Raw genomic sequence first — 27,781 nt, 5'->3', positions numbered from 1 at the left:
AGAATTACTTTCTTCATGTGTGGTGCCTCCTGTGACCAGAAATTGAGCTGTAATTGCCACAGCCAATGATACAGTTTAGGTAACCAGTCTATACAACATATATCGGGAAAAATGGTTAATAACACGAGAAAATTGAGTATTTTCAATCACCTTCACCTAAACAACATGTACCAAACAACACAAACCCAACTATTGCAAAATAAACATGTTTTTAAAGTGTATGTGGGATATTCATCCATACCATATGCTGGACTATAAAGAGTCCTAATTAGATTCAAAAAGACTATAAAGCCTTATAAAATACTTTCTCAGAGAAGAAAAAAATTAAATTAGAAATCAGGCACAGTAAGATAAATAGAAAACTCCCAAATATTTAGAAACATCTGAAAATAACCCATCGGTCAAATTAGAAATGATCAAGGCAAGTAAAAAATAAATTGTAATAAAAATGCAACATAATGTTATGTCGTGGAAGCAGCTAAAGCATTATAGAAAGAATTTTGCATCTTTAAGATAGTAGAAAGTAGAAGAGAAAAAAAAAAATCAACAAAACCAAAAGCTGGTCCTTAGAAAATATCAATAAAATTACTAAAGCTCTAGAACTAGACTGATCAAGAAAATCAGAAAGAATCACATATTGCTAATATAACGAATGAAAAAAAAAACACTATCTCAGATCCTATAGACCATAAAAAGATAAAAAGGGAAAAATTTCATGACAAAAACTTAAACTTAGATGACAAGGACAAATTCCTTAAAAAATATAAAAATCCAGAATACAAGTTTCATGTTTATGAATAAAACTGAACTTGTAATTAAAAGCCTCCCCACAAAATCAAGAAAATAAATTAAAAAGTAAGCTACAGATCAGAATAATGGATAAAAAATTTATTCCCAAAATATATAAAGAATTGTTAGAACCAACAAAAAGACAAGTCAATAAAAAGACAAAGATTTAAACAGATACTTTACCAAAGAAGATACATAAATAGTCAAAAAGAACATGGAAAGACGCTTGAGATCATTTGTGTTTGAAGAAATGAAAACTAAATTAGAATAGGTGAAAGGATAAACTGGTTTTGAAATATTATCAATAGGTAGCATCCACTGATACATGCAACAGCATGGATAACTTCAAAAAACTTTCATGCCATGCTACATGAAAAAAAAGGCATCTATAGGGGTGCCTCGGTGGCTCAGTCTGTTAAGCGTCTGCCTTCACCTCAGGTCATGATCCCAGGGTCCTGTGATGGAGCTCTGTAGGCTCCCTGCTCAGCAGGGGGTCTGTCTACTTCTCCCTCTCTCCCTGCTCCTCCCTCTGCTTGTGCTCTTTCTCTCTCAAAGACATATATAATTTTTATTGGTCAAACATCTGTCAATAAAGCTGGGGAAAAATAAAGTTTTGAGACCATTAAAAAGGGGTGGGGAGAACTAACCCCAGGAGTTGCCTAGAGACAGTGGGAGGAGGTGGTTAATTGATGGCAAAGGGGTGAATGAAATCTTGACTATGGGTATACCAGAACTCACACTATATACTTTAAATGAGTGTGTTTTAATTTATGTGTAATAAGCAGAAAAAACCCTTAAGTTTCTTCCCTTCAACTCTTCAAAATGACTATTCTTCAGCATTGAAAAACAGCTCAACTGTATTTACATCAGACCCAGGAACTGCCATATTCTTTCTTAAACATCTATCTCTAGAACACTAGATGTGAATGTACTCCCAGAATAAAAATTTGAGTGTCAATTAAATTTGGAAATGGTTCCTACCAGAGCTTCGCATACTTACTAGCATATTAAAGGCTTCCTTTATGGAGTACTTATGAAAAGTGCCTCATGAAATACAGTTAGGGAAATATCACTGCCCTAAATATTAAGGACTTGCTTTAAATAATTTGCTGTATCCTAGTACCCTAAAACCATCAACCTGGAATAAGTATGTGTTAATCTGAAAAGAATACTAGAATATTCTGCACTTGGGTACCCAATAATTATCTCAAACCTACTAGATCTAAAACAGAGCTCCTGACACAATCTCTTCAAAGCCTGTTCCTACTGAAGTCTTCTCTATCGAGGTAATAGCAATTACATTCTTCCAGTTGTTCAGTCTACAGCCTTTGCTGTCATCCCTGACTCCTTGCTTTTTAACGTCCCACAGACCATCCATTAGCAAACCTTGCCAGCTCCACTTTAAAGATACACTCAGAATCAGACCATGCTTTACCTCTACAGCTATCTTGGCCCAATCCATCATCTCTCCTATGGATTAATGCAATAGTCCATGAACTGGCAAATTCTATAATGAGACAGTAAATGCCTTTTTTTGGGGCATATGGTCTTTGCTGCAGATACTCAACTTATTACTGAAGCACAAAAGCAGCCACAGACAATATGTCAATGAGTAAGCAAGGTTGTATTTCAATAAAACTTTTTTAATGGACAATGAAATTTGAATTTCATACAATTTTCACATTTCATGAAGTCTTCTTCTGATTTTCCCCAGCCACTAAAAAAATGCAAATAACATTCTTAGTTTATGGGTTATTGAAACACAGGTGGGAAGCTGGATTTGGCCAATGAGCCATAATTTGCAGGCTCCTATCAGAGGTTCCTTTCTTCCGCTCCTGTACTCTTTACTGTTTTAAACAGAGCAGGTCAAGTAATTCTTGAAAAATATTACTCAGATCATGTCATTCCTCTCTCAAACTCCTCTAATGGTTTCATCCATCCTAGTCCAAAAATAACAGACCCTCATGAGTCCTTAAAATAATAGACAGTAACTGATCTATGCTCATGTCCTAATATGTACATGAGAATATTAAAACCAAATTAATTAGAAACAGATTTACTGTTTTATAAAAGATAAATGAAGTGAAAATGTGTAACATATTATAATATCACTATAGTAATTATAAAGGAAATGAAAATACCTGATGACAGAACTGGTATATGAGTAAATTAATACAAGTTTTCTCTAAGGATCAAATATATGTTAAAGTGATTTGAAAAGCTATATATAATTCTATGTACTTATATATAAGCATATTAAGTAAATGCTAAGACTATAAGAAGAAATTCAGCCAAGAAATTTAACAGCCCAGTTTACTTTGAAGGGATCACAGAAAGATATGAGAATTATGATGTGTATAAGAACAAGCATTAAAATGTCACTTGAAGAAAGCTTCCTAATTACAATAAAGAAGTTCTATGTATATGTTTAACAATCTAAGGTTTACATATATAAGAACTAAATAATTTAAACTATCATTTGTCTAACTATAAAATAATAATTCATCATAAGGGATAACTATATTAAATTAGTAACTATTATAAAATTTCAATAAAAAAACAAAAATTTATAGAAAAACAAATAATAGTGTCACTTCACAATAAGGCTTATACCAAAAAAAAATCAATATATCTTAAATACAGAGCAAAAATTAGTAAATAATCCATATTATAAAATTCCATATGAATCATTAAAACTACATTTTTTTCCTACTCAATTATCTTTAATATAATAAAGCCAGAAATCACAATTCCCTAAATAATTCATTACAGGGTACACTTAAAATAAGAAGGCTGTCACTGTATTAAATCTTGTCACACACAATGCACTGTTTCTTCCTATAAAACCTCTGCTTCACATTCTACCTACATACTTAGCAGAATTCTACTGGTCGGTCGGTCTGAAGATATCCTCTGATCATCATTTTAGAAAATGTGATTTTCTTTTTCTTCCTTATTTTCTTCTATTCCAAGTTTGTACTTCAAATTTCTTTCTCCCATTTATAAAATAACTTATAAAAAAAATTACACATGTGGAAATTAAACTTTATAGTTACACAGAACTACCCAAAATTCTAAAATTGTGTCATTAACATTTTCCTTCTCTGACTTTATGCATCTTCACAACTACCTATCTGTTTACAACTTCCTCACTGTACAACAGTTTCATACCAGACAGCTCACCTAATGCCCTAACTCACAGATGCCAGTATAGAACTTGAATTTTATTCTAAGTGAAATGGCCAAGTCATGCCTTTAATATGATTTATGTATCATTTTTAAAATCACTCTTATTAACTTATGGGAGAATTAATTAAATGGAATAAGACTAACAATGGGAAGAGAGATTACTTCAGCTGGGCCGCAGGAATACAGGTGCTCAAGAAATACTTCGAGGGTAGATTTGTATCAGCAATAGGTCTCTGCCCAAAGATCACCTAAATCCCCAAAGATCTGCAATGTCAGGACACTGTTATACAGTACCCCCCCCCCTTTTTTTTATCAGTGTGTATAGATGAAAATTTTCACAAAAGATCACCCTGTAATTACAGCAGTATACTAAAGGCCAAAGGAATCTGAAGCAGTATAGATGAGGTTTATTGAAGTGAGATTCAAACAACAGACTGGATTACTTAAAAGATATATTTAGTAGATATTTGGTGGTAACAGACTTGTCAGATAAAAACATTATATATAACCAGAGAACCTATTCTTCTCTAGTTAGGCACCGTTTGCTTTGTGATTTAAAAACAAAAGAGATTTAAATAAACTGTTAAAATCAAAGAAATATCTGAATTAAAAACAGTATTATTTCCAAAGTAAACAAGTTCTCTATGTAAGATGCTATCAGATTCTACTAATGAATCACGTGTGAATCCTCTCAACCCTTTACTTTTGCAGTGAAATAAGAATTTTAAACTATTTCTTGGAAACAAAATTACCATGTTCTCTAACAATGCTAAGGTTTCTCCATGAGATTGTTAGAAAAATGGGAAGAGAGAACCTATTTCATAAGGTTGTTCTGAAACCCAACTTGAATTTAAAGGATTTGGACTGGGACGTCTGGGTGGCTCAGTGGTTGAGCATCAGCCTTTGGCTCAGGGCGTAGTCCTGGAGTCCCAGGATTGAGTCCCACATCAGGCTCCCTATATTATATGGAGCCTACTTCTCCCTCTGCCTGTGTCTCTGCCTCTCTCTCTGTGTCTCTCATGAATAAATATATAAATGCTTTTTAAAAAATTAAAAAAGGTTTTGGATTTACTGAAAATTTAGTGGTGTGTAGAGTTATGTGAATTAATGGGGACACATTAAAATCATCAAAATCTTTAGAAAAATTAGAACCCTGTCACATGGAATACAAGTACAACCTTTACCCATATTTTCTTAAATCTTAAAAATCAGCAGATGCAAGATACATAATCAACTATTACATTTTAATTATGAAATTTCAGATAAAGCAAAAAAGTCTCTGCTCTCCACTCTCTACTCCCCCCAGGTCCCTCAAGCCAGGGATAGATCTTTTGCTATATAACATTAAACAAAATGGGCAAAAAACATGCAACTCTTTCTACATCTACTTCTTTCCAAAAATCAACTTCGTCCACATGGTTAGGTAAGAAACATATATACTGAAATAATACAAAGACAATTCCACACTTTACCTAAAATTTATTCTGTAAATGAAAATGTAATCTTGACTCCTATTCCCCATGGAAACAATAGGAAACTGTGTACCTGTTCAAGGTAAAGGTAAGAATATAGTTTTTTGTTACAAAACTATCTATAATATCACACAGTCGCTTAATATAAAAACCTAAAAAAACTATGATAATTATTTTATTCACATTTTTGTAATTAAAGAGTTTATTATAATTATTTTTAAACTACTAGGAAAGCAAAGATTTAAGACTTAGGTTAATACCCAAGGCTTTAGACTGTGTTGAGAAACAGTCATTTCATACAACAATGGCAAGACTGTGAATTGGTAGAAATTTTCTGGAAGGCAATTCAGAGACTGTAATATGAATGAAGTATTAAAATTTAAAATGCAATGGCCACCTGGGTGGCTCGGTTGGTTAAGCATCTGCCTTCGGCTCAGTTCATGATACCAAGGTCCTGAAATCAAGCCCTGCATCTGGCTCCCTGTTCAGTGGGGAGTCTGCTTCTCCTGCTTCTCCTGCTTCCCCTCCCCCACTACTCCCCAACTCATGCTCGCTCTAATACCCAGGGCTCAGTCCCCAGATTAATTCTTTACCTTTATCCAATTCTTAGATGATAGCATCCAGCCTCCTGGCTCTAGAAGCTTTTGATATGATGACAACTTCAAACTTGACATATTCTGGGCCCATCTATTGTTGGGCCCAGATTGTTATAACTAAATGCCCAATTAACATTTGCTAGCTCAATTTTTACACTTTTGAAGCCGATTTCTTGACTTTCCTCTCAAACCTGTTCCTCTAACAATATGAAGAGGAGAAAAGTCCAATTGCTCAGGGTAAAAACCTTGAAGTCTTCACATATACACAACACCCAATCCATCAAAATTCCTGCCAGCTTTACCTTGAAAATAAATCCCTAATCTACTACTAGTCAGCCCCTTCAACCCTAGTCCACACTCCTTTCACCTCATTCATGAAATATAAATGCTTCTGCATTGATCTCTCTGCTTTCTCCATCACCTTCAAAGTGCGTCTGTTCTCTATTCAGAATGATTCTTTAAAACACAAATTAGACCATGTTATTCCTCTCCTCAAATTCCTCCAAGAGCTTCTTATGTCAGACTAAAATCTAATATCCTTATTATGGCCTATAGGCCTCTGTAACTGCCATTTCCCCATTTCCCCAACTTCACCTCCCACCACTCTCTCACCTGCTCACTAAGCTCCTCACTGGACCCCCTTTGACACACCTCAAAAATGTCTCTAGGCATCATCACACTTGTTCTCTTTGCTTAGAAACCCTAGGATATCCAAATGATTGCACCACATGTCAATTAGGTTTTCTTTTTTCCCAAATGTCATCTTCTGAGAGAGGCATTCTCTAATCATCTCATATAAAATAGCATTTTCTTAATCCATGGCTCCCGATTTCCTGCTTTGTTTTTCTTCACATTTTAGCACAACCTACTATAGTATGTGTATGTGTGTGTACATATATGTGTGTGTGTGTGTGTGTATATATCTTATTGTCAGTAATCCAAGCTGCCCCCTCCCCTCAACCAGAAGGTAAGCTTCAAGATGGCGGGCACTTTGTTAGCTTTATTTACTCTTTCTGTATCCTCAATAGCTGACATAGTAAATGCACACAATGAACATTTACTGAATGAATTCAAAGGTCCAGGAGGGAGAAGACTAAAGGTTCAAGAAATCAAATAAATACAGAATGATTCAGTCTGTGGCTCTAGCAGGGAATGTTTGTGTATGTGTGTGTACTTTAGATTTTGGGAAGAGTGAAAAATGAAGCCTGGAAGATAATCTACAGCAATCATGAAGGAAACTGTACACATTCAAGAATTCTCCATTCTCCTCTTGGAGTTAAGAGGGAACCACCAAAAGGGTTTTTTAAGCAGGATAAGGTTATGAATAGACTGCAATGTAAGGATGGGTCTGTGGAGTCCAAAACTACAAGTACAAATGCTGGCTGTGGGGTTTTGAGTAACTGGCTTGAGATAAGGGTAAAGAAAATGAAGGCAAAAGGAAGTGAGCATAGCTGAGGGATGGAGGAAGTAAACTTGACTGAATTTGGCATTTTTCTGGACACTTGGTAACGGCTAGAGACTCCAAATGACATATAAGATTTAGAGACAGGAAAGGCAAAACTGCAAAGTACTGTTAATGGAAATGTTAAATAAGCATTTGAGAATGAAATGGTCAACAAAACAAAATTCCGAGTGTCACTATTCTCAAGATAAATTTTGAGATATGAAAACCACAGAAATGTTTCAAAACGTCTTCATGTAATATAAGAATTAAAAAGATCTATTGGCAGCTCACTGGAGGGCCAACCTAGAGTTAGACAAAACATAAATGCTGATAAGAAATGTGCTGTCTTTCACACAGTGATTCTGACAACCCTTAGTCAAATCCCACTGAGTTAGGGCAATAATTCTGTTCTGCAATTCTGAATCTGAGGGCATCTTAAATAATACATTTCTAAATAACTGCTAGTGTCCCTATCATTCCCTTTATAACTCTTACACAAACAGGAAAAAATAAATCAGACTTAACCAATTCATTTATGTGTGAATTCTTTTCAGAAAATCATGATGGGTCCATACTTTCAATCCAAAAATACTGTTTTGAAAATATTTAAGTAATGATAAACTAAAGGATTCTGTAAGGAGCCTTACAGTGAATTTTTTTTATAAGGGTCAAATCAATTTACTTAAAAAGAATAATGAGTTGAGAAGGAACTTGTATTTTTCTCCAATCCTGAATTAATGCATTCATTTTATAATCAGCACTTGGAAAGAGCAGTATGTGAACCTACACAATTATAGAACAATATTATTTAGAGTGTCAAAAAGCTATAAGCAAACGTCTATGAAATAGTTCTGTGGTAGGCATTATGCTAAGCACTCTCCATGTATCATCTAATTTCATAATAACTACATGAGAGTTCAGTGATGTTCCCAATCACTGACTGTGATGTTTCCAATGAGGAAAGGGAGACAGTAAAAAGCCACAAATGATGGGATTCGAATCCAGAAGTCAGCTCTCAAATAAATGCTTTGTCTCCCTACAACCTATAGGTAAAAACCCAAATCACTTGATTCTTCAGGATTGTAAAGCTTATGTTTTATTTAAACCTTTGCTTATCAGGGCACCATCAGCAGAAATGTTTAATAATGTTGAGTTTAATAAAAATAAATTTCCTGACATAGCAGCCATGTTACAATACGCATATCTGACAAAATGGATAGGATTAAGAAATTCCTATAAGGTTAAATTACTTTATTGAATGTATACACCTTCAAGTATTTTTAGTCTACAATTTGTAATTCTGAGAGAGTTGTATTACTTCAGAGGTAGTAATTAATAACTCTAAAAAAATTTCAATAGGAGACAGATTTTATCACTAAAAGTGCTCTTTTCCTTTGAAATATAAATCGTATGAACTTTTTAAAAAACTTCTCCCGTTTTTTTAACCACTACCACCTATTCTATTGTCTATTCAAAGACAATCTTAGAAGTCATTTACTCCAATTCTCATTTTGTAAATGAGGAAATAGAAATTTACTCTTTCTGAAAGAAACATAGCTCATTAGTAACTAGTAAGCTAGTTACTTAACACAGCTTTTACATGATGCTCTTTCCCAGGTTAATAACTTTTAAAACTAAAGTAGTTCACAGAATGGCTGTAATAAACTAATAAATCAGTAAGAATTTTAATTATCAGACGACTGGTCTATTTATTGTATTAGGTGAACTTATTTACTTAGTATTATGTGAGCTGAGCATTTTCAGCTATATATAGCAATAAAATAATGTTAAATAACTTTTTTCTGGTCACGGGACGAACAGTCCAGTATACTTAAAAAAAAAAAAAAGGTCCTTTATTATATAGCTTTTCAAAACTGTACAATTATTAAGGAAAAGGAGGAAAATTATATGGGTTAATAGTATAAAACTATGCATTTTAGTTTATAATTTGTTTGTTTATATTCTTTATAAGATCTAAATGAACAACATCTTTGTGGAATTCTTTTCTTCTAAGTAGTTAATTTTATCCCATAAATTGGAAATGTTTATAGCTTCTAAGTTTATTTATAGAATAGATTATTCCGGGAATAAAGAATAACAGACACCATACTTGTTTATGTAAATTTCAGTAAGTTTTTGTTTGACAGAATACTAAGAATATTCCTAATTTTTCAGTAGCAAGTTATGGTTCACATTTCTATCATTTTTACCAACAAAAAAAATATTTTTAAAAAGACTTTGAAAATCAATCATTTATTTTTCATTTTCCATTGAAAAATACAATACTCTGGGAGTGCGTGCAACCATCATTTCTAAATGAGGAGTTACTAAAGGGTTATGTAATAAGAAAAGACAAGGATGGTGCTGGGCAGGGAGGGAAAGATGGAGGATGGAATAGCGGGAGGACGAGAACAAAGGTATTTGGGGTCATTCCTTTATGAGACATCACCTCCAAAATTACTTTCAGTGTTTTAGCTAAGACCCCTAAATATGAACTTTAATAGTTTTTAGTATCTTAGAAAAAAAACATTAAATGAGTTGAAGTGTGAAAAGTGCTCGAGATGATATCTAATGAATCCACAAAAGTTAGCTCCTGTTTTCTAAAAGAAAATTTCATCATACTATGGGAACATTTCATTGTGATATATTAATCTTTCGATGGAGACAATGACATGCCAGGAGGGTACTTGGAACTCACAGCCAACTCAAACAATGCACTCCTACTAACACAGGAGTGTTACAGGACTTTTCTGTACATTTGTTACTTGCTTACAATGAGAAACTGCTCTTCCGTCAAAAAAGGTTTTCATCCCCTTACTGATAATGTATCTACTCTTTTCACCCTATAATAGAGTGAGGCAATAATAATAACATCTTTGAAAAGTAGGACACTAATTGAGCTAGCTCCCCTCACAACATTTCCTTCCCCAACATAAACAGGTTTTCCCATTTTAGGATCTGAGTAATGTCTGTTTGCCTATTATGCTATAATAAATGAGTTATAAATCATATTTATGTTTTGAGATTAAATAAAAAAATAACCTCTTCATTAAGATAAACATTACACTAATTTAAAAAATTAAAGGAAAACGGGGTTGGGCCCCAAATCTAAGATTTGGAAATCATTACTTACTGCAGGTACCAGTAATTTCTTCACTTCCTCAACGGCTCTTTTCAGTTTGATCTCCGCTCTGTTTTGAGCATCTTCCACAGTGATCAGTACATGTAAGTCTTCATTGAGATGCTCCCAATTAGGCTTGCCTCTATTCTGCTCCTCCTAAAAAATTTGCAAAACACATTACCAATTTTTCTTCTCAGAGAGAATATATCTTTCATAACACTAACAAGTTGCCAATAACTTAAGCTATGTTTGCATCATTCTGCTATAATGACATTATAAACCTTTTGAATTCTTTTACTTGAAAAAAGGCTTGGTGTGAAACTACGTGGTCAAATGACAGTTAATCCAACAAATATTTGTTGATCACTTACATGTACGAAGCATGAAACCAGATGCTAAAGATACAACAGTAAGCAAGGCCATCAGATCCCTTGCAATGTTCTTATATACTAAGAAAGTCATTATGGAGTCATCTTTAGGTGAGCATAAAAAGCATATTATTTCTTCTCTATTTTACTTATGGGGTAAATAAATCATGAAGGTTAACTTAAACAGTCAGCATTGAGGTCACACAGCTAATACATGCCAATTTAGGAGCTGAATCCACATTTGCATTCTCAAATTCAGTGATTTTTCCTTTTCTGTACAACTACTTTAAATAACACTGGCTGAATTCAAGTTCAGGACAAGTATTTTGCACATAAACATTATTATGTAAAAAAAAAAAAAAAAAGCCAATTAAGCGTCACCTGGGTGGTTCAGTCAGTTAGGGGTCTGCCTTCAGCTCAGGTCATGATCTAGGGATCCTGGAATCAAGCCCTGTGTCAGGCTCCCTGCTCAGAGGGAAACCTGCTTTTCCTTCTCCCTCAGTCATTCCCCCTGCTTGTGCTCCCTCTCTCTCTCTCTCTCAAATAAATAAATAAATCTTAAAAAAAAAAAAAGATGCCACTTAAGTGTATCAAGTAGTAATTATGGGAACATTTCACTATAATCATTACAAGGAATATATGTTTCCATCAGACCTTGCTTTAAAAACAGTAAACTATAAGGTCACTATTTATAGCAATCATAAGTCCTTGCTTAATGGAAAACATCAATGTTTCATCTCCTTGAGGTCTTCAAATCACTTAGTGAGGGATACCCCATTATGGAAACATAGTCAAACCAATATACAGGGAGGTTTAAAAGTAGGGTTGACTACATTTCCCTTTCACCTAAGATATGATAATTTCACAATTACTTCTTGCTTTAAGTTTTAGAGATAACAGACACATTCATAAGTAATATAATTCATAAATCAGTTTTAAAACCAGAAAATAAGAGTGTAAATTTATAAATAAGTAAAGAAATGGTATGGATACATGTACCTGGTTCAGTGCAAGGTAACAAAAGATAATGTGTGTGGCTGTACCTTCCTCTTAAATGTCACTACTAAATTGTGAGATTCTGGGATGGGGTAACTGGGTGATGGGGCATATGACATATCGAGCACTGTGTGTTATATACAATTGACGAATCCCTGAACTCTACCTCTAAAACTAATAATACACTATATTTTAATTAATTGAATTTAAATAAAAGTAAATTTAAAAATAAATTTTAAGATTCCAAAGGAGATTAAAAAACTGGCATAAAAAAAAAAACTGGCATAAATTAATAAAATTAATACAATAAAACAGCCCTATACTACAACTTACATGTTTGTAGAGGTCATGCTAACGAAAATATATGGGCCTTAGCCAATAAGGATGGAAATGAATTCTAACAGTCAAATATATGTTTCTGCCCATATTTGTTAATATCATTAGTATGAAAATACTGTTTGCTCTCCTAATGTTTGCTAATCTGAATGGTGCCCAAGAAAAATAGAGATCTCATTAATAAATGATGTCAATAAACATTAAAATTTATGAATAAAATTTAATTTTTTTCACTTTAAGTTGCTTTGATTCAAATACTAATGAAGCTGTTTGGAAGTAACTATTCAATAAAAGTATCTATTAAGTATTTCATCTTGCCTAGGGGACAGACACCATGGAAAAAAATGGGAAACTAGGGGGAAGCCTGGGTGGCTCATCGGTTGAGCGCCTGCCTTTGGCCCAGGGCGTGATCCTGGAGTACCAGGATCGAGTCCCACATTGGGCTCCCTGCATGGAGCCTGCTTCTCCTTCTGCCTATATCTCTGCTGTGCTCTCTATTTCTCATGAATAAATAAATAAAACTCTTAAAAAAAAAAAAAAAGGGAAATTAGGGTATCAAGGAGTTAAATTGAGAACCTCAGGGTTCTCTCTAGGGCTAACAACATAAAATATATATGAATGTATCTCTACTGTGGCAAGAAAAATCAATTTTTAAATACAGATTTTAATTTTTATGTTAAAAAATGTTAACAATATTTTTTCACCAATTTATATTTATATTTTTTTATATATCAATTTTCTGATAGATCTAATAAAATGACTTGTACATTTTGATGAACCTAAAAAAGGGTGTCTATATTCATAGGAGTAAGGGACTTCTGCTTCCAGCCAAGATAAAAATAACAGACAAGATTCACTCTCCTGGCTGAAACAACCAAAAAATAATAATAGTGATAATAAAATAAAATAAATAAAATAAAAAACAGGCAAAGCACAAGAAATGACAGTTCTCAAGCCTCTGAATGTCAGGCAATAAAGACAATGAGGCTGAGAGATGGCAAATCAAGAAGTCAACCCTAGGATTACCTCAGTTCTCTGGCTTGGGAGTCTCCAGGATGCAGGCTGGGGAAGGGTGCCAGCCAGGCTACCTCTCTGGCTTGTGGAGACTAAACAAAAAATCCAGGGAGACCAAACCAGCGAGATTTCAGAGAAGAGTACTAGAGCTATTCTGAAAGAATTTTGGGGATCTGCACAAGGTCCACTCAAACACTCAGCTGAACATTAGTCAGTGCATGTGTGGCAGAGGAAATACCAGAGGCTGGAGAAAGAACCAGCCACAGGACCCAAGGTAAAAGTGCTGGGTTCCCTCAGAGAGCCAGACTAAAAGAGTTCATGATTCACAGATACTAGGTAAAGTATATACAAGGCTTGCCTCAGTCATAGGAGATAATTAAACCTGGTCTGAGACTACTCCAGTACTGCCTAATCAAATCTTAAAAGCAAGATCTAAAAGGATGAAAAGTGTTCCCAACTATCTTCACTGTGTCGCAGAACAAAGCCCAAGAATATTTACAGGAATAGGAAACATCTACCCAACAAGGTAAAAGTCACACTATCTGGCATCTAATCAGAAATTAACATGCATGCAAAGATGCAGGAAAATGTAACATAACTGAGAAGAAAAACCAATCAATCAAAACTAACCTATAACTGTTATCATTTGTAGACAAAGACAACTAAAGTTAGTGTATGTATGTACATACCCATATACACATTTGTAAGACACAAATACAGATACTAATATAGGTGCTAATACAACGGTAACTGAGGAAGATTTATAATCCAAAATATTTAGAAAGGTGTAGGAATAAAAACTAATACCATAAGACTTACCACAGAAACTTTTATACATGGAAAGGCAAAAAGCCGAAGGATTTCAAAAGGAAGAGAGATTAATTGCATGATAGGAACAGAGAATAAAGTTAAAGTATAATTTGACATTGTGCTTTAATGAAGGAATACATTTTTAAGTTGTAAAACACTTTGGCAAATGTATACTCTTAATTAATTCAACAACTGAAGTGCCAGTTAAAAACTGAAAATAAAAGAAAGTTACATCTCCCCTAATGTTTGCTTCAAAATGAAGGGTTTTGCTTATTTTTTTCTAAGATTTTATTTATTTATTCATGAGAGACAGAGGCAGGGACATAGGCAGAAGGAGAAGCAGGCTCCCCGTGGGGAGCCTGATGTGGGACTCGATCCCAGGATCCCCAGGATCATGACCTGAGCCGAACAAAGATGCTCAACCACTGGAGCCACTCAGGTGCCCCAGGTTTTGCTTAGTTTTAAAAACACTTGAAAGAATAAAAACTTGTAGACAAAGATAAAGATGGTGAGATTATCATCATCATGTACTTATAGTCCCTCCTAAAATTCTAGAATACTGTAGAGTTTAAAATATACAAAACTCATAAGGAAGAAAATGGGAAAGGAAACAATTGAGAAACCACAAAGCATCTGGGCTGAGCAATCAGGGGTTTAGCTAACCCCAGGAGAAAAGGAACCAATTTCTGCTGTAGACTCCTCCCCCTGCCATCTCATTCCATCCCCCAGGGAAAAAGCTGAGGCAATGGCAGCAATAGTCATAGGGATAAAGGTGGGGCTAAGACTTGAAGACTGATTTAATTCTCACTAAGGGAGCAGTTGAATTCCACATCTATTCTCAGCTGGCACTCCTTAATTCCCAGCAAAAGATGAGAAATGTATTCCTAAAGAGTTCTACTTTACAGAACTGGGTTTTGAGGGGCAGTTGGTGGGATCATTTACACACTGAAGGTTGAGGTGTCCAGCTCTACACCTAGAGCAAGGGCAGTCAGCCCACACACTAGTGGAGGAAGACTGGAAGACTTTTCTCTTGGGAGTCTGACCAGCCCAACAAACAGAAAACCACCTCAAGAAAACAACCACTGACCAGAGAGAAGAAAAATTCAAAATTCTGCAGAGTTTTGAATTAAAAGAAGATGCTGTATCCTTGAGGTAAAGGATGCTGTTAAAATAATTCAAAACATAACAGGGAATCTGAGAAACTAAAACTATGACAGTAAAATGAAAAACTTGGTAGACTGGAAGACAAAAACTGAGAAACTCTCCGTCCAAGCAGCAGCAATGACAGAGATTGAAAATGGTAAAGAACAGTTAAAAATTAGAGGACTAGTTCGAAAGGTCCAGAAACTAAATGACAGATGTTTCACCAAGAAAAAGAAAAAGGAAGAAGGAGGAAGAAAAATTATCACCGTAATACATACTTTTGAAACCAAAGTGAAAGGTAAGAGCTTCCAAATGAAAAAGGGCCCACTGAGTTCTCACCACAATAGAAAGAGGAGATGAAAACAAAACAAAACAAAAAATCAACTACCAGCAACATAAGCACACAAGGTAACAATAAGGAATAAATACCAAAGAATCTTGGCAGGCGGGGGCGCAGGGGGCACCCATGTTTTCATCCACAGACTTCACATAATTACATAATGTAATTCATAAATATATCAAACTTGATTTTTAAAAAATAGGTTTTAAGATCATTCTACCCAGAAGCCACATTTATCCAATTGTAGTCCATTCTAAACTCAGAGTTAAGCAAATTCCTTGAAGAGTTTTTTTTTTTTTAAGATTTTATTTATTTATTCATGGGAGACACAGAAAGAGAGAGGCAGAGGCAGAGGCAGAGGCAGAGGCAGAGGCAGAGGCAGAGGCAGAGGGAGAAGCAGGCTCCATGCAGGGAGCCTGACGTGGGACTCGATCCCAGGTCTCCAGGATCACACCCTGGGATGAAGGCGGCGCTAAACTGCTGAGCCACCTGAGCTGCCCGAAGAGTGAGTTTTAAGCCTTAGTAATTATTATTCATTACCAACCAGATTTCTCCCTGCGTTCTTTTTCTGCTTCTGTAACAGATAATAAAGGCAATATGGAATTGGATGAATACTATAGGGGAAGTCAATAAAACCTCTCTATAAAGGTTTTTTATTCAGTCATAAGAAAACAAATAAAATAGGATTAGGGTACATACTTCTGTACCCAAAATGTACGTTATGAACCTACTCCCTAAATTTCTCACTTTAATAATTTGCAACAAATAAAAGACTGAAATGAAGCAGAGAGGAGGGATAGCAAAATGGATATACATCCAAAATGGTATAGTTCTCAGAAACTGTGGTTAAGGCATTGATTTCTTTCTACAGTTACATTTCAAGAGTCAACAGCAGAGATATGATGTGGAAAAAACAGCTCACTATTACTCATGATTACAATGTCTGGTTTATATTCACACAGAGCAATGTCATGTCATTTAATGTGCCACCAAATCCTCAGCAATACAGAAGAGCATGGGTTTTTTTGCACTGACAGTCCCAAATTTGCATTCCAGCACAGTCATCCCTGCTGATTTCTAGGCCTTCAGATTCAACTGTCAACTTGACATGTGGTATCAGTATCTCCAAAGCACTCTCAGTATGTCTCAACTGAAGTTTGTTATCTCCCTTCTCCAAACTTGTCTACAATTAGGTCTCAGTTATTATGGATTCTAAGGAGTACAGATTTTTGAAATGTGAGGACAAGGACTAAGTGGTTTTGTAGAACAATCTCTGAAATGCAGTCATAAGGTTATTTGTACCTTGACGGAGAAGCTAAGCTACTACATATACCCATTCACAAACCACACAAATTTCAGGTATCATTTCTTGCTTATATTCATTCCATGTTGTAAATAAATTGGCCTATTCATAAACATGGATTATGACACCCATAACTACATAAGTTATCTCCTATGTCCAGAATGCTTCTTTAATATTTGCTTTTATTTATCTTTTGTTCTATCATATTGCAACTTATAATTACCTGTTCTAGCTTATAAGAAAGTTCGAGCTTAGTTGATACCAGAACCATGTTCTCATTGATTTTTATACCCTTGACAGTATGTATATAACTGACTTTACACCTATCTGGCCCTTAAATACTTACTGAACTCAACAACTCAGCTTTTTTATTGAGGAGTGTCATTAAGATACATCAATATATTGCAGCTTTCCCCACAGTACTTTGCTGTATTCATTATTTTTGTGTCTCTGCCTATAGAAGCCTCTATATAATCTCCCTTTATATAGATCTTGGTTTCTGGGCCTGCTTCTTTTCACCCTGGTATTTAAGTTGACAGTTCCACGTGACAATCTTTACACCTCTCTTTTACTTGTATTCTCTTCTCTTCTAGTTAACTTTCCCATATTTCTACAATAATGCTGATAAGGTATGACTTTCATATCCAGACAGTGCTTTCCCTTTACTCTGTCACCTTAGGACTACCTTGTTTCATTATATAAGAATAATGCAGTAACAGAAAGGTCAACGTCTTTTTAAAACTGCAAGACTCGGGGTGGGTGCCTGAGTGGCTCAGTGTGTTAAGCATCCAACTCTTGGTTTTGGCCCAGGTCATGATCTTAAGGTCCTCAGATTGAGCCCAGGTTGGGTTCTGAGCTCAATGGTGGAGTCAGCTAGTTCTACCTCCCTCCCATTGCTCCTCTCCCTACTCCTGCTCTAAAATAAATAAAATCTTAAAAAAAAAAAAAAAGAAAAAAAAAAAAAGAAAAGAAAGAAAGAAAAAGAAAAAGAAAAAACCCTTCAAGACTAAAGCTCTATCTCAATATGAGAACAACGTAAGAGCAAAGACAACGTATATAACTACTATGTCTGTACATAAGTTCAAAACTCAAAACCACTGACCTTTAATCTTTTAATTTTAGAGAGGCTGAAATGACAACATTGAAGGAAATGGCAATATAGCTTTATTTATATAGTAAATTAAAGTTTAGCAGCATATAAAACTTTATAATGCCATCCATTCCTGATTGTAGATACAATTACCAATGATACTTTATTATGATCTACATTCCTGACAAGTATGCTATAAAGAAATAACACATTTCAAATAACTTTTAGTCTCTCAGGTGATGAAGAAATTTAGAAATGAAAATAACGATGGTGATAAGATAGTAACTAAGCTTTTATTAAACAATTACTGCTTGCCAAGTACTATTCTCAGCAATATAAACAAACCACCTCATTCATTCCTTGTAACAGCTGTGTGAGTATAGTATTCTTATTCCTACAACATGCTAATAAGGAGGCTGAGACAGACATGGCTTGTTCAAGTCATTTAGACAGTTAAGTGTTCTATCTGGCAGAATGACCTCAGAGCTTGCACTCCAACACTAATTCTTAGCATAAGACATTACCTACCTGAGAGCCCTAATTAAGCAAACTGTCCCCCCCAAAAGCATGAGTTAGTGAAAAAGCCAGAAACAGAACACTGAGATCTTGAATCTTAAGACCTTTTCTATTTTACTTTTAAAATTTTTTGTGTGGTATTTTAAACATGTCTTGTTTGCACACCATTTGGAGATAGTAGGGACTTTGGACACAGATAAGGCAACACACTGAAATTATCTGGTATATGTGCTTTTTGTTTTTTTGGTGTTGGTCCTATGTCCTAATTCCAAGTCAAGTGCTCTTTCTCCATAAATGAATTCCTGAATAAGTTATATGAAGAACAGTAGAATATATAGAAGAATAGTTCTCTGACAACTGTCAGAGAAACACCTGGCAAAAAAAAAAAAAAAAAAAAAAAGATCTCATATCTACAAATATGCTTTTTTATTTCCTAGATGAGAGAACTGCCTATCAAATTTCAATGACACAAAAATGATAAACCTGTGGCCATTTAACACATAGAATTCCTTCAGTTATATTAAAGTTTTCAATGGGTGAGATTCTTAAAACTAAAATTTGATCATAGTACACAATGAACATCTCCAAATTATTGAATTAGGGCTAATTCAAAACATTGTCCTGTATGAAATAAGTTCTAACCATACTTCTCCATTACATATCATCCATTTCATTTTTGAAGCTACTATATACAATGACATAAAGCTATTAAGTAAAAAAAAAAAAATATATATCAAAATTTGAGAACCACTTTTGGTTTTGATTGGTTTTTAGAATAAAACCAAAAAACACCTGATGAGTAAGTGCCTGTGAGGTTTAAAATTATGTTCTAATTACAGTATCTATCTGAACAGAGTAATTCTATAACATGAAACATCAGACCACACTGATTGTCCCAACCCCTGCTGATAAACTCTTTTAATTACACATTTGTAGTCAGGCAAATGAGCGTAAGACTTCTCCCCCTACTGTGCTCTTAATGTGAAAGTTCATATGTCAAAACTTCCAAGAAAAGAATTCAAAAGTATTAACGTATTTAAGCAAACCAAGGTTCCAGCAACATACTTATGAATATACATTTTAAACCAAGCAATAAAGCTTAGACATTTATCTCCAGCTGTATATGCAATCTTAAATTAAGTTTAATATTCACTGAGAAAATGGACATAAAGTAGGCCTCACATAATTTGTTCACTGACTCCAGCTGCAAAGTTCCTCAAAAATTTTTTTTCTTAGCGAAGTTTTTATTTTTTATTATTTTTAATAATAAATTTATTTTTATTGGTGTTCAATTTGCCAACATACAGAATAACACCCAGTGCTCATCCCGTCAAGTGCCCCCCTCAGTGCCCGTCACCCATTCACCCCCACCCCCGCCCTCTTCCTCTTCCACCACCCCTAGTTCGTTTCCCAGAGTTAGCAGTCTTTATGTTCTGTCTCCCTTTCTGATATTTCCTACCCATTTCTTCTCCCTTCCCTTCTATTCCCTTTCACTATTATTTATATTCCCCAAATGAATGAGAACATATAATGTTTGTCCTTCTCCGATTGACTCATTTCACTCAGCATAATACCCTCCAGTTCCATCCACATTGAAGCAAATGGTGGGTATTTGTCATTTCTAATGGCTGAGTAATATTCCATTGTATACATAAACCACCTCAAAAATTTTCTTAACTTGAACTTGAGGCCAGCAACATTTTCTTTCTTCCTTTTAAAGATTTATTTATTTATTTGAGAGAGAGAGAAGCAAACTCCCAGCTAAATGGGGAGCCCAACATTGAGCTTGAGATCATGACCTGAGTCAAAATCAAACATCGGACGGTTAACCAACTAAGCCACCCAAGAGCCCCAACAATCATATTTTCAAAGCAAATTATTTTCTAATAATATATGAAGATTAGAATATGTTTATACTGTCTGTTGAAGCCTCCTCAAGGAAATTCTTTAGGAAGCAAGCATTCAACAAAAGCTTGTTAAATTAAGCACAATAAGGGGCACCAGCAGGGCACAGGCAGTGAATGTGTGACTCTTGGTTTTGGCCCAGATACTGATCTCAGGGTTGTGAGATCAAGCCCCAGGTCAGGCTCTGTGCTCAGCATACAGTCTGCTTGGGATTCTCTCTCCCTCTTCTTCCTCTTCCCCTCCTACTTGCGTGCTCGCATGCTCTCTAAAATAAATAGATTTTTGAAATAGATAAATAAAGCACAATGAGACAATTCCCTCAACATGAAGAACTTTTTATGTCAAATATTTTCCAAGTTAAGAAAAAAGGGACTATTCTTAATACTTTCCTTCACAAGAAATATCCACTGCCTGTAAACAGTACTAAAAGACTGTCAGGTATATCCTCCTTCCAGTTTTCATACATTAAGTCTACTAATTTAAGTGTAATAACCATGTGTCCAAATTATATCACCAGTTATGACCTCAATATGGCCAAATCATATTGGTTTCTTCCAATGACAACCAAATTAAGATTTCTCTAGATCAGAGCTGTCTGCAGAATGCGAAAGTAAGTTTCGCTGTGACCATTTGGGAAGCTGAATATGATCTTGATGATACCACAGTGAAGGTGAAAAGACTGATCTAAATATGTGTAAAGATTTTCCCATAAAAAGACAAATATAATCAAGTGATTTTTAATTTCACTTCCCAGCAAGTATAAAGACCAATGGCTGACTACTGGTTAACAAAAATAGAGAGAGAATAGAAATAAAGAACTGTCAGGAAATTTTTTCAGAAACTTGGGGCTGAGTTTCTGTTGCTAACAATCACCCATATAAAAGCAGTTGTTATCCCTGGAAACACGACACACCTCCTTAAAGCTTTAGTAGAATCCTTTTGCCGTTCCTATGTGGAATTCTGTATACTGTGTCTTTTTCTCTTCACTATTTAGTACATGCAAGATAAGATAATTACAAGTATAGAAAGAAGTCATTTGTTTTAAAATGTGGGGTTTTAAAATATTAAATTGGAATGTTTACTTGCTGATAGTACGCAAGAAAAAAGAAAAAGACTGAATATTTCTACTCTCCCCCACCCAAACACCAAAATCCCAATTTCTGTTTTGTCCCAATGATGCATTAATACCACTTTGTTCTACTTACAGACTTTTAATATGTTTTAAATTCTGGAAGCCTTAGTCCTGTCCCCTAAATTTTTCCTTTTCAAGACTTTCCTGGTTATTCTTGTTAATTTTTTCACATAAACTTTATAATCATTTTGTCTAGCTCCAGAAAAAAAATTGCCGATTTCCACTTGGGATTATGTAATATTTTGAAAATTAACTAGGGACAATTGACATCTCCATGTAAATCTTCCTATACAAGAATCATAATGAAATCTTCCCCAGATCCTCTCAGAATGTTTCCTGCTATCATTTTTATTTTCAGACATAGCAATTCTGATGTGTATTACCATCTAAAAAGCTGCAAGGAGTCTAGAATCAAAGTCACCTCCATATTAAATGCCCCACAACTGTTCAATTTTTACTAAGTACAGCATGAGATACAAAGATGAAGTCACACCTAGTATTAACAAAAAGTAAACATATAGGGCCTCATACGCAGCAATTTATATCTTACAAAGCTAATCAATCCTTTTAAACCTTTTAAATTTATTACTATAAATCACCTGTTTCTCACTCAAAAATGAGATAAACTAATGGGCAGAACCCTGACTTAGTATCACTCAGCTAAAGTGACTTCAGATTATACGGTCTGCTTTAAATATTTTACAACTAACATTATACTACTAAGTAGAAAAGATTAAATATTTTAAAACCATAATAAAAAGTATTGTAATTATTTCATTGAGAATAAACAAGATGATTATTCTGACAAAGCCACCTACAGGTTAACTTACTTCCTTGAACAAAGATCATTCCCAGGGCCAAGCATGATAGTTAGTTTTTTTGTTTTTAAAGATTTGATTTATTTATTTGAGAAAGAGAAGGCGCATGCAGATGCCCAAGCATGAGCACACAAGCAGCGGGAGGGGGAGCAGCAGACTCCCAGTTGAGCGGGGAGTGTGACATGGGGCTAGATCCCAGGACCCTGAGATCATGACCTGAGCTGAAGGCAGACACTTAACCAACTGAGCCACACAGTGTCCCCCAAGTATGATAGTTTTAAGGAGAGAGTTAAGAGAATGACAGTATATGGTTCACTACTATACAGGTACTTTTTCCTAATGGAATTTACTTAGTAAATTCGACACACATTCAAAACAAAACAATGATTTATTTTAGAATATGATTTTTAAATACGTTTTCTGAATATTCAACTTGCTGATATTCTAAATGAATTTATAATACTAACTAGCTGTATCTAGGCAAAATACTTGAACCTTGGTGTCCTCACCTTCATTAACAGAGCTCAGTCTAGTACTTAACATCACAGGACTAGGATGAGCTCTGAATGTGCTATGTTTGTACAGCACTAAGAGGAGCACTGAGCGTTTCATAAGACCTATATAACTGATGTTGCCACTGTTCAAACAGGCTGCTATCTAAAATCAAACAGGAAGAGAGGACTGTAGAAAATGACATAGCAAAAATATAAGAGAACTGATGACTGAAGAACAGCAAATAAACTAAGATGACTGTAGGTTATAATTTAGGAAAATAAAAGCAGAAAGCTCCTTGGGGATAAAGAGTGCCATCTTACATAATCTAACTTTTAATTAACTTAGTCAATAAAAATATGCTAAATGTTAAGTTAAAACATGAAATTATTTTAAAATAAAATTTTTATGACAAACAAGCTCAATAAAGATGCACCTGTAATCTCCAGGGTAGCAAACTGGAGGAGAGCTCAGCTAATCAAATCATTGAACTGTCTTCCATATAGGGTTTAGATTTGAAACAGCACATAAAGAACTACCACAGTTTCCCAGAAAAAGGAATAAACTATGATTATTCCATGAGCTCTACAAAAACTTACCAAAAGAGTAGTAAAGGGAATTTATTAAAAATTAAAAATTGAAGAATGAGTACAAATACTTCTTCCATAGTATTTTCACACCACCCCCTCTCTGAATTCACCTCCCTCACTTTGCTTCCATAGGTTTTCATGGTTCTGTAATACTTAAAACTGTATAGTCTTCTACATCAGCATACAGAGTAGTAAGCCTCCAGAGAGCAAGATGATTCCTTCATTTTTTTATATTTAAAATATAAATATATTTAAAATATATTTAAAAATGCCTAAATATGAGTTTGGTATATAACCAAGAGCTGCACATTTCTCTGTTCTCATCTGCACAGATCTGGGCTTGTACTTTTTATAATGTTTTCATCAGTTTTTGTTGAGTATTTATCATTTTACATCTATGCATATTTTATCAATGAGTCATGTCATATACAAATGTACTACTGGTTTCTCAACATGTATATATGCTACTATAATGAACACAATACAAATCTGCTTAAAAATATAAATTCAGATTAGTTTTTTTAAAAAAAATCATTATGCATTAACTTTACTCACTACTATCCTTATATATTAGGAATCATTTCCCTAAAGCATCTGGCAAAATACTTTGTATACACTAAGCATTTAAAAAACATCTGGAATTAAAGAAAATAAAAATAAAAAAAATTAAAAAAAACATCTGGAATTAAATTTCTAAACTTAAAAGTAGCAAGTAAATAAAATATACTGGTTAAATGACTACTAAAGCCATGTAGTATTTTCTTGTGCATTCTACATGTGTACTTTTTCTACATGGGTTAGGGAAAATAATACCTAAAAATTTCAATTTAAGATGTATCAAGAAAAATATCAACTAGGAAATACCAAAACAGAATATTCTACACCTGCCTGCTGTGATTAAATATAAATACACTAAACATGTAATTGAAGTAAAAGCACATACACAAAATAAAAAGATGAATCAAATGAATAAACTACAATCACAGGAAAATAAGGGTTATCATGAAGGATCCACATATAGCTATGGCCTGCCTCATTTCTTGAAGCCAAAGATCAGAGCCTAATGTTATATAATTAAATTTTCCAAAATATAAGAGAGCAAGAGCACATGGTTTGTTAGGTTATACAGTTCTTGAGGACAACAAGACAGAAAATGAAAAGCAGCTCTACTATTTATAGTTGTTACTCTGCAATGTCCTGTCTGTCCAATCTAATGCCACTGTGAATATTTATAGCATCATATTGCCCAAATATGAATTCACAGCCTCCTTCAGGTAATCTTGAACCCATCAGCGATAAGCAGTGTCAAAACCACAATAGTCTCTAATACAGAGATGCCTAACTGTAGAGCTCTACTGTCATTAACTGAATTTCAAGATCCTGATAAGGAAAAAAGCAGTATGACTTAAAATTAATTGTTTTACATTCCATCGTCCTGAGCACCTACCAAGTATTCATATTTACTAACAGTAACTGGAATGTTAAGTATGCTCCAAACCCTAAATCAGCATTTGGACACTGGAAAATAGAGAATAAAAGGAATATGTTACGTAGAAAGGCAACAAACAAGAAGTTCTCTCCTCATTACCTACCTCAAAAAAGTGAACAGGGTACATAATACAGCAAGGAAAGAACGAAGACCAAATGGCAGTCTTATTTCAGTAGCATATTTTAGTTATCTCTGGAACCCTGAGCAACTCATTCATATATTCATTTATTTACTTAGTAAATACTTGAGTTTTCTACTAAAACAGAAAGCATTTTTCTAGTAAACATGGTTTATGACATCTAAGTAAACAAACATACAAGCCCTGAAGGAACTCACAAGCTAGGCAAGGAAGGCAGACATGAAATAAGCAATAAGAAAATAACTATTTACTCGCAGTTGAGTGACAGACACCGAAATTCACAGGGCTATAGAAGTGCATACTAGACTTCTTTTACTGTATAACCTACATCAATCAACTGCCTCCTGAAATTTCATTTCTTCATTTGAAAAGGGCACAAGGTTGCAAGGATTAAGAAAGAAAGAATGAGGCAGTGACCAAGTTCACAGTGCCTAACACTTTTACTATGTAACTCCTAGTATCCCTGCTCCCCTCCTGGGTTTTCCTTAAAAGAGGACTTTCCAACTAATATGAATTCCACTGCCTGTCATCATGTTAACCAACCATCAATAAAAGTAAATCAAACCAATGTAAGGTTAATAGTGTTTCTTCTTTTACAGGAATTAATTTATCTGAGAGAGAGAGTGAGAGAGAGCCCGAGCAGGGGGAGGGGCAGAGGGACAAGCAGACTCCCCGCTATCCCAAAACCCTGAGATCATGACCTGAGCCAAAGGCAGACATTTAATGGAATAAGCCACCCAGGCACCATTCTGTTTGTCATCTAAAATATTTCTAACAGTGATGATTATTTGGTACATTTAAGTATCTTAAAATTATCCTCCTGATTTCAACTAAAAAAAATATGGATAGGTATCCAAAACACACCCCAGAGATTATCATAGGAATGGGTCAGAAGCATCTGTATTTTGAAAAGCTCTACAGAGAGTTATAATGCACAGCCAGGTAGTAGCAGGTATAAATACTATGAATAGCATACTTCTAATTTCTGGTTAATAGATGATATGATGTCCGATGATCAAAAGTATAATACTGGGTTGCCTAAATGGTTAATGTTAATGGTTATTATAAGCAGAGTCCCTTCTTTTCCTGATAATTCCAAAATGTTAACTTATTTCACATATCTAGACTTCTCAGAGGATAAAAAGCAAGCATACCTTTAGCTCACTAGAAGAACTAGGTGAATTCAGGGTTCTCCAGGTCTACAATTCTCCTATTACACTGTCTCTCTCGTCCAAAACCTATAAAATCCAAGACTTTTCTTCTAATCTTTTATTAAAATGTGGCTAACAAATTATGACTATAAAAAGTGATACCTTTCTAATACATCTTCAAGATAATTTGATCAGCAAAATATAACCATAAAAGTGATAGCTAACGTAGCAGTGTATTATGCAATGCAATTTTTCCCTTTTCTCTTAAAGATACTGAGTAGTTTTTACTTCCTGTGGGTACTAATGAAAAATGACTGATCCAGAGTAAGACTGACATGTACATTCAAAGATGTGAATGAACTGAAAACATTAAAAACAATTATTCTTCAATGATGTTATGTTAGCATGACTGCAACAGCAATAGTCTGAATACAGGTAAAGTGGAAACAACAGCTAACAGTACCTTCAAACACTTGCATCAAATAGACGGTGATCAAACAAAAACGGTAAAAATAGGAACTGTTATCTTTTGTTTTTTTTTTTTATTAAATGCTACTCTGCAGGCATTTTAGTAAGTAAAAATAAGCTGTATGATGCCTTCCTTCATGAACTGGCAGTCAATATATTTAATTTCCCTAAAAACTGTTTTTAAAAATTCCCAATCTATTTGCTAAAACCTGACCTGTTACACTCATAACTCTTTACTGTACAAACTGTCACTTTTTATAATATTTTATACATTATCCAATATAATTTTAAATTCTAAACATTCTATTGTTATTTTTAGACTCTACTGTAATTCCCTGAGAATTCAACTATATCACCAAAGAAAGGCACGATCTCTCAACAGAATAAAAAAGTTCAGAGAATCTAGGTTTTGTTTTCTCTATTAGAAATCATTTTGATCAGACACAAGTTTCAGAGATGTGAACTTAAAGTGCAATTCTTAAACTCCTCTCCCTGTTATCCACTGGCATCACTAGAGCTATATAATCACAAAGTTATTATTTGCTTCAAAGTCTTAATTAACAGCTTTAAAATACGTTTCATCAGTGATCAAGGAAGTTTTCTCAGTAACCAAGGAATGGTGCACCATTTATCCACCAGTGATTAAAGACTTTCCTTACCTACAACAAGATATGCGCTTAGACAAGACACCCAAGTCCACTCTTTCAGAATAACTGCTCCATTTCCTCTCAGCTAATTAGGGAACAGATGTAACAGATGCTATTCTCCATCTAACTGAAATATGAAGGCAATGGAAAAATTTTCTGAGGTATCAAACAAATTTTGTAACAACAACATGAAATCATTGTAATGTTTATGAATTAAGCTACCATTAATAATTACTGTGTTTAATTCTGAGGATGAGGCTCAATTTAAATAATGTTAATAATCATTATAATTAAAGAAAACATCTCTTTGAAAATGAGTATCATACACCTAAGTATCAACTGCTTATATTACAAAACAATCAATATAAAAAATACTAAAGATAATCCTTTCGTATTTACTAATCATGAATGGTAGAGCTGATT

General features: G+C 34.4%; 1 protein-coding gene across 15 annotated transcripts in view; it reads right to left on the bottom strand.

Moving 5' to 3' along the window:
• The window catches only part of QKI (QKI, KH domain containing RNA binding), a 166,979-nt gene that overhangs the window by 39,649 nt on the left and 99,549 nt on the right, over window positions 1-27,781 (bottom strand). For all 15 annotated transcript variants that reach the window (XR_012032820.1, XR_012032830.1, XM_072830302.1 and 12 more), the window contains one exon: window positions 10,624-10,767. Coding sequence is in view for 13 of the 15 variants with exons in the window: in XM_072830302.1 (XP_072686403.1) it covers window positions 10,624-10,767 (144 nt within the window). In the remaining 2 variants the exon portion in view is untranslated. The remainder of the gene's footprint in view (window positions 1-10,623; window positions 10,768-27,781) is intronic.

This window comes from Canis lupus, chromosome 1 (genome assembly GCF_048164855.1).
Source record: "Canis lupus baileyi chromosome 1, mCanLup2.hap1, whole genome shotgun sequence".
In the NCBI taxonomy this organism is placed as follows: domain Eukaryota; kingdom Metazoa; phylum Chordata; class Mammalia; order Carnivora; family Canidae; genus Canis; species Canis lupus.
Note: the sequence above shows the minus strand (reverse complement) of the source record. Positions and strands in the feature narration are given on the sequence as shown.